Source organism: Branchiostoma belcheri, unplaced genomic scaffold, assembly GCF_001625305.1.
Source record: "Branchiostoma belcheri isolate BF01 breed outbred unplaced genomic scaffold, Haploidv18h27 scaffold142, whole genome shotgun sequence".
Lineage (NCBI taxonomy): Eukaryota > Metazoa > Chordata > Leptocardii > Amphioxiformes > Branchiostomatidae > Branchiostoma > Branchiostoma belcheri.
Genome location: NW_017802847.1, coordinates 509,342 through 517,402, shown reverse-complemented (window position 1 = coordinate 517,402; position 8,061 = coordinate 509,342). Strand labels below are relative to the sequence as shown.

Genomic DNA, 8,061 nt, shown 5'->3' with positions numbered 1-8,061 from the left:
CTACTAATGTGATATTGAATAGTTTTTACATATATAGTCAAAAGCATATATTAGTGTACTGCAGGGTTTCTTTGAATATGAATGTGTTTGAGTAAGAATTAACAGAGCAGACGATATCCGAAGATAAACATTATGTATTTGCGTTGCATATGTTACTTTTCTAGTTACCTGAATGTCTAATCTTTTTTTATTTTTTTATTCCAACATGTAATCACCAGACGTGGTGACGACACACTCAAGTTTTTTCAACTTATATTAATGCCGCCACCAACACAGGGGACAAATACATGACAGGACAATACTTTCCCAAGGGCACAAGATCGGTGGCATGTCAGGACTCGAACCCGGGACTCTAAGTTCCGAGTCGCGCACTCTGCCGCTACGCCAGCCTACCCCACAATGTCTAATCTTTACCGACGTAAAACGCATACACTGTATTAATTCATTAATTTTCCCCAAGTCTGTTGGCTGCTCTACTGGCCATGGCTGCGGTGGTCGCTGGACGCGGTCCAACCGAAGAGCAGATTCGGCAAGCCGTTACCAAGGCAACCAAGGAACTGGGCAACGCCCACTGTGTCCGCAAGGACGGCGACGTCGTTTGCGAGAAAGGTGCGCCTCCTAGTGTTTTTCCTTAGTACTGCAGCGGTACGATCGGTTTATGTCATGCCCTGTTTCTTTCTTTCTCTCTTTCTTTCCCTCTGTCTCTCTTTTTTCTTTCTCTCTCTCTCTCTTCCTTTTTCTCTCTTTCTTTCTGTAATGGAAGATTAGTTCTTCAGTGAGCTAAAACTGGTTCGAGATCACTTTCGTTCTTTCTGTAGAGCCCAGGCAGCAGCAGAAGGTGGTTTCCGAGACAATCAACAGGAGCCAGCGTCAGTTCGCAGCCATGCACCTGTCCACGCCCAGGACAGTCAGGCTAAGCCAAACAGCGCTCATGCTGGAGAAGGTGGCCAAGAACCTCATAAACAGGTGACTTGTTTGAACTTTGAAGAAAGTTAAAGAAAAGAAATCTGGAGACCATGGTCACTTTCCATGAGTAGACGGGTCCATTCTGTGAACAAGGTTGAAGGGATCAGCCGAATATCACCCCCCCCCCAAAGTCCTAATTTATTCAAATGTTGGAAGGAAAGTTTAGTCTTTACTTCATACTTACCGTGACTTATTGTTCCTATACAGTGATGAACAATTCACCCTGGATCAGCTGGGCCAAGTTAAGTTCAGTGCCATAACCGGGCTGTGTAATGAGCCAGAAGATACCTGCAAGACACATGAGATAGACGGCCATGAGTTCCGGTCGGCAGACGGCTGTGGCAACAACAAAGATCACACCCAATGGGGAACCCCCAAGGAATGCCTGAAAAGACTGCTCGATCCACAGTACGAAGATGGTATGTGGTTGATACAAAACGAAATCAACTTTATTGCTCAACAGTTGTACAGGGTACAAAGTATGGCATCTAATAGTTCATATTTTAATAGATAGCTTTATTGCGCAACAATTGTACAGTGTACAAAGTATGGCATCTACTAACTTAAGTAAGTACATGTTAACTACATTTCATAAGGCTTATCTAATACAAAAGTGGGTGGCTAGTATGAGATAGGTATCAATACAATCGTTTAAGGAGTTTCTGATATCCATACAGTCTTTAATATATATCCCTATGTATAGCATGTAGGGGTTGTCACAAGTCAATATGTATTTAAATTTTCTTTCCAAATTCATTGTGGTGAATGCCTTAGACTAATACAAGACTATAGTATGGGACAGGTATGAACTTTTACAATCACTGAAGGAGTTTCTAATATCTATACAGTCTTTAATATATATCCCTATATGTATGGTATGTAGGGGTCGTTACAAGTCATTATGTAACTACACTAACGTTGTTTTTGGCGACGCCACAGGGGCAAGCCTAATAGTATATCATGTGCCCACTGCACTATGATTTTAATCTGTGGGTCTCCGGGAGTAGGTTTATGTGTATCATTAATCTCCAAGCAGATCCTAGGGTGGCAAAAAAACATACACGTACAGTATCAAATTGGCCAGACAGTGTCCATTTGCCAGAGAGGGTTGCAATATGCGTATGGACCGTCTCTGGCGAATGGATACTGCCTGGCCAATTTGATACTGTCCTTTTGCCACCGGTAGGGATCTGCTTGGAGATTAGTGTATCATTCAATGGCCAGGAAACAGTCCCCACTTTCCCAATGAACCAGTCGGCCAGGCAAACCAGCTTCATGTCCTAATACCTTCTTGTCTGTTTAAAGGTAAAACTTTTGTTCCAACACAAGAAATTCTCTCACCTAGATCTTTCGACCAGTCACTCTGGTCTTCCTCAGTAGACTGACCCAATGAACTTGTCACGTGGCTTCTTTGAAGTGTGACGTCAACACCGGGTCAAAGGTATCTGGTAGACGATGTCGACCCCCGTCTCTTGTTGTCTCTTCTGTCTCTGTAGGTCTTAGTGCGCCTCGTACTACAGGTCGGGACGGCAGCCCACTTCCCAACGCCCGCTTGGTCAGCCTGATCGTGCACGAGGACCTGCGGAAACCGAGTCGTGAAGCCAGCCACATGCTGATGCAGTTTGGACAGTTCATGTCTCACGAAGTCACGCAGACGCCAGACGCTAAAGGTTAGCAATGACGACTGCCACTGTGCTTCATTTCACTGGAACGATTTAGCCAAAATGATCAACCAGGGTCATGCAAAATTTCTGGAGTAAGTATAGAAAAACTGATACATATACCGAGAATCACAGATACCGAGCAGATAATATTTCAGCTTCTGTATCTGTATAGCCGGTATAACCGCCCTTCGGCGTAACACACCAGCTTCTGTATCTGTATAGCCGGTATAACCGCCCTTCGGCGTAACACACCAGCTTCTGTCTCTGTATAGCCGGTATAACCGCCCTTCGGCGTAACACACCAGCTTCTGTATCTGTATAGCCGGTATAACCGCCCTTCGGTGTAACACACCAGCTTCGCAGGCACGCCGATTGACTTGTTACACCTAACCTACTTGTTACATTAACGGTAACAGTTTATGCGCGATCTTACTCAGTATGCTGATTGACAATTTTTCTTGTCCTCTATTTCATGTCTACAGACGTCAAGTGTTCCTGTGATTCAGATGATTCAGAATGTTTCAACATTCCCGTGCCCAAAGTGGACCCCGACTTTGGCAAAAGGTCCTGTTTAAATTTCACCCGTTCTGCCGCCTGTGTGAGGGAAGGGTGCAGCCTGGGAACAGCACGGGAACAATTCCACCAGGTCTTTCCATTCTTCTTCTCTCCATTAGGCCATGTTGATTTGATTATATGGATGACATCATGTGGAAACCCCAAAACTGATGCGCGCGGGCGAATAAAAAATATTCCGGCCAAAAATAAAAATGCCACTAAACCAGAGGAATAAAACCTGCTATTGTGAATGTGCTGATTTTAGGGTACCATCCATGAAATAAAGGACTCGTCTTGGGACTTGTTTCTGCAGTTTTATATACCCAAAGTATGAAATACTGATTAAAATGTGCTAATGTCAAGCAGTATGTGTCAATACCATAAAATTACCTTACTTATTAATTATTCAGAATATTTCCGGCTTTAAGTTCAGTGAGGGGCAGTTTTTTTTTCTAGAAATAAATTTAGCACGAGAGAGCGACCGAGCGACCGTGAGGGGATTTTTTTAATGAGACCAACACAGTTTGTGATGCTAAAATGCATTTTTCTACTGTTTTTTAAGGTCACGGCTTTCGTGGACGCCTCGAATGTCTATGGCCAATCGGAGGATGAGATGGAAAAACTCAGAGCCAAGAGCGAAGAGGAAGGTGAGTAGGACAATACACGGGGGGAGGGGTCTCATTAATTTACCAAAAAGATTCATAAATTCTATATGGTGAATTAGTGGGATAACACTCCTGTTATCACATTAACTTACCAGAGAGTCTCCATAATTCATAGCGGAAAATTGTAGTTCCCAGACCAGTTGACACATGTACATGTTAGCAGCGGGCCTCGCACCAGAGGATGGCCAAAGAATCCAAACGAATTTTACGGAATTCATACAAATTTTTCGGACTTCATACAAATTTTTCTGAATTTATATGAATTTTACGGAATCCATACTATCCATTACAAGGAGACACACAATCCGTACTAATTTGGTGATTCAGGCACAGATCACCAAATTAGTAAGGATCGTATTAGAGTAATGGATCGTATGGATTCCGTAAAATTTGTATGTTTTCTTGTAATGGATCGTACGTATTTTGTGAATTCTTTGGCACCCCAGACCTCTCAAGTCGTTCGATGCGACGTTAAATATTTCCTCCTTCTCTTGCCAGGGTCCCGGGGCCTACTGAAGTCCTTCCACGACTCTCAAAACAAGGAGCTCCTGCCAAAGTGTCCGGAGGAGGAAAACTGCTTCCAGGCAGGAGACAACCGGGTGCGTAACGGTTATGGTTTCTGTAATTATGGTAGCTACATGTAGCTATCCAGGATTCGATTATACTGCTGCTGTTGTTCCTGTAGTAGTACTAGTAGTACTGGTCTTCACACTGCACCTCCAGGCAGCCCTATTTATCTATCTAGTGGGTTAACACCAAGGAGAAGAAGTCTACAAGTAGTCTACAAGATACCAAAGGCACGGTGCCAAAGGTATCTTGTAGACTACTTGAGAGGGGTGAAGGGAGCCATATACATCAGGGCCCATCACCCTTCCACCCTTCATTGAACCGCGACGGGGGCCTACATCGTCTACCAGATACCTTTGACCCAGTGTTGACGTCACACTTCAAGGAAGCCACGTGACAAGCCTCACTGGGTCAGTCTACTGAGGAAGACCAGAGTGACTTGTCGAAAGCTCTAGATGAGAGAATTTCTTTGTGTTGGACCAAAAGTTTTAACTTTAAACATACCGCTAGACCTCAAATCTTACATTGGTCGCCTACAGGTGGACCAGAACCCGGGACTGACCTCCCTGCACACCGTCTTCCTGCGGGAACACAACCGGGTCGCTCGGAAGCTCTCCGAAGTCAACCCGGACTGGGACGACGATCGGGTGTTCTTCGAGGCCAGGAAGATCATCGGCGCCGAGTTGCAGAAGATCGTGTACAGCGAATACCTTCCTCTCGTCCTGGGACCTGACGCCATGACCGAGTATGGCCTAACCCTCACCGCGGAAGGCGAGTTCTTCTCCGGGTACGATTCCACCCTGAATCCCACGATCTCTAACGTCTTCGCCACGACAGCCTACCGATTCGGCCACAGCCTGACTCAGAACGAATACGACCGCTACCAACCGGGCTTCCAACAGACGAATTGCCCGATCAAGCTGGCCTATAGTTACTTTGACACGTCGTACGTTTCCGACGACGCCAAAGGCGGTCCTGACTCCATCCTACGGGGACTGACCGCCCAGCCCGCCCAGGACTTCGACCGCTTCATGGTCTCCGGACTGACAAAGTTCCTACTGGCGGACCCTCCCGGATCAGATCAGGGTTTCGACCTGGCGGCCATCGACATTCAGCGCGGGAGGGACCATGGACAGCCGGGCTACAACGACTGGCGGGAGAAGTGTGGACTTCGCAGGGCGCCGGGGTTTGACTACCTTGGATGGGAGATCCCTGATCTAACCACCCGGCAAAAACTGGAGAGCCTATACAGGTGATAATGAGCATTTAATCAAAGTTATCATGAAAGTTCATATGTGTGAAGCATGCGTTTAAAGCGACAAAAATGTGCAATAAAGGTCGTCATTCTTAGTCTTTAACCTAAACTTGCAGCCACGTGGACGACATTGACCTGTTCGTGGGGGGTCTTGCCGAGGAGTCCGTGCGGGGCGGTGTCGTCGGTCCAACCTTCGCCTGTCTGATCGGCCTGCAGTTCCAGGACCTCCGCAAGGGGGACCGCTTCTGGTTCGAGAATTCCGGGCAGTTTACGGAAGGTTGGTCAAAGCATTACTAAGTATAAGGTCCTTGTTTTAAAAACCTTCTTGGCCTAAGCTGCGCCTACGTGTGGTGGGTTCTTTAAAGTGCGGGGCCTCCATTTAATGTCCTATCCGATGGACGTCCCTAACCGAAGCTTGGTACCCATTTTCACCTGAGTGAAGTGAGAAAAGTCGTGTAAAGTGCCTTTCCCAAGGGCACACGATTGGGCAGGATGGATTCGAACCCGGGACCTCTTGGTACTGACCCAAACATGCTACAGTTGACACCACACGACCTCACACTAATGGTGACTAATTGGGTGGCGTGTTATAGCCTCTACCAGGCTTCGGGAGGCGGCTGGAAAGAGTAGAAATCGACCAAATAGAGAGATAACATGCCAGGGGAGTTGGTCTGCTGGAGAGAAAAGTTTGCCGCTCCGAAAAACTCTTCTCTCCAGCCGACCAAATCCCCGGCAATTTTGTTATCTCTCTATTAGGCCGGCGATTTCTACTCTTTCCAGCCGCCTCCCGAAGCCTGGTAGAGGCTAGGTGTGTTGGACCCTCTCTGGCCAATGGACACTGCCTGGCCAATTTGCATGATGCTGTCTTTTGCCACCCTAGGATCTGCTTGGAGCTAATTCTTCGTTACCCTTTTCTCTAGACCAACTTGCGGAGATCAAGAAGACCAGCCTGGCCCGGATCCTGTGCGACAACACGGACACCGAACAGATGCAGCCAAATGTCTTCAAGCAGCCTGGGAATGAGAGGGTGGCGTGCACCGATCTTCCCAATCTGACCACCGTGGATCTGACCAAGTGGAAGGAGTCATAAGCAAGTTGTGACGAAAACAAGCCTCACAACATCTGCTTGATCATTAGCAGGCACATTGTCCAACTCTAAAATATTGTAGAGCCAATAGCTAAGAGCATTGCTCTCCAAGCAGAGGTTTGGGTAATACAGTGCAAAAAGGAGAGCCTGATTAAAAAAAGGCAAAAAAAACATGCCAAAACCCAAACCTCTGCTTCCCCTTGTCATCTTGAAACAGCAAATTGCATGTGGCATTTTCTGTATCAGCATAGCCGGTACAACCGCCCTTCGGCAAACACACCAGCTTCATAGGCACATGGCGCGGTGGCAGCTACCTCTGTATCTGAAGATTTTACGAATTTGTGAATTTTAACATCCAGTATATATATAATGCAGGGCTAGGGACAAGCATTTATGACACGAAAGGCATTCAAAGGACGAGAAAGATCAGAAGCAACCAAGACAGCCATGAAAAAAAGGCTAATCTTTTTCACACCAACAAGGTACAATGTACTGGTACTGACATTTTAAAAGCATCTTAAAAGTTCTGATATTGTTAACTTTAAAGTGGTGAAGTGTTCATAGTGATAACCAATATATACATAGAATTATCTACATGTATACCTAGCATCACAGCAAAATGCATGACCATAAATATAGATCTAAACATATACATCACAATAGAATTTATACATGACTTCTATAAAAATACTATTTTGTACATTATTGAGAGTTAGAGTATTATGTAACTGCATAATAGAAAAAAAATCCCAACAAATTAACAGCATTTTTATCAGTTACAGGTAAGTGCAGAGAAGTCAGACTGCAGAATACAACATACTATGCTGAGTAAAGAGACTCTTTTTATACAGTCAACCAAGTGTTTTATTCAGCCAACGTTTCAGTGACCGTCTGTCACCTTCCTCAGGGCAATTCTGACTGGTTCACATTGTACTGCAGCACAGGTGTCACTGCTGTTCCTAAACCTTCCCTGAGGAAGGTGACAGACGATCACCGAAACGTCGGCTGAATAAAAGACTTGGTTGTGTAAAAAGAGTCTCTCTACTCAGTGACTTACCAACCTGATGAAACTATTTTCCTGTTCATCTTTACATTGCTTAAATGCCAAGCTTTGGTACTACTAGTATTTCAATGCAATAGGGCTTTGCAGAATGCTTTTACTTGTCTGAGCATTAACATTTAAGTAGCAAATAAAATATGACAGAAAATACATAACTAATTGGATGATGTTAATTATAGTAGCAGGCAGATTGACTAGAATTTCATGTACAATGTACATTCTACTATTGCACATTCACAGTA

At 45.2% G+C, this 8,061-nt stretch overlaps 1 protein-coding gene across 1 annotated transcript; it reads left to right on the top strand.

The window, feature by feature from the left end:
• The first annotated feature begins 482 nt into the window (after positions 1-482).
• On the top strand, positions 483-6,762 carry LOC109464865 (thyroid peroxidase-like). The gene is made up of 11 exons (XM_019761954.1): positions 483-609; positions 819-966; positions 1,174-1,385; positions 2,463-2,636; positions 3,113-3,276; positions 3,748-3,832; positions 4,014-4,042; positions 4,426-4,449; positions 4,957-5,669; positions 5,789-5,949; positions 6,593-6,762. Exons 1-11 carry the CDS (start codon positions 483-485, stop codon positions 6,760-6,762), a joined length of 2,007 nt encoding a protein of 668 aa, XP_019617513.1.
• Positions 6,763-8,061: the final 1,299 nt, after the last annotated feature.

What these genes read in the sequence shown, in the direction of transcription:
- LOC109464865 (XM_019761954.1), top strand. Translation starts at nt 483, where the DNA reads ATGGCTGCGGTGGTCGCTGGACGCGGTCCAACCGAAGAGCAGATTCGG. An exon ending in CGACGTCGTTTGCGAGAAAG is followed by an intron (nt 610 to 818) that starts GTGCGCCTCCTA and finishes TTCTTTCTGTAG; the next exon opens with AGCCCAGGCAGCAGCAGAAG. An exon ending in GCAGACGCCAGACGCTAAAG is followed by an intron (nt 2,637 to 3,112) that starts GTTAGCAATGAC and finishes TCATGTCTACAG; the next exon opens with ACGTCAAGTGTTCCTGTGAT.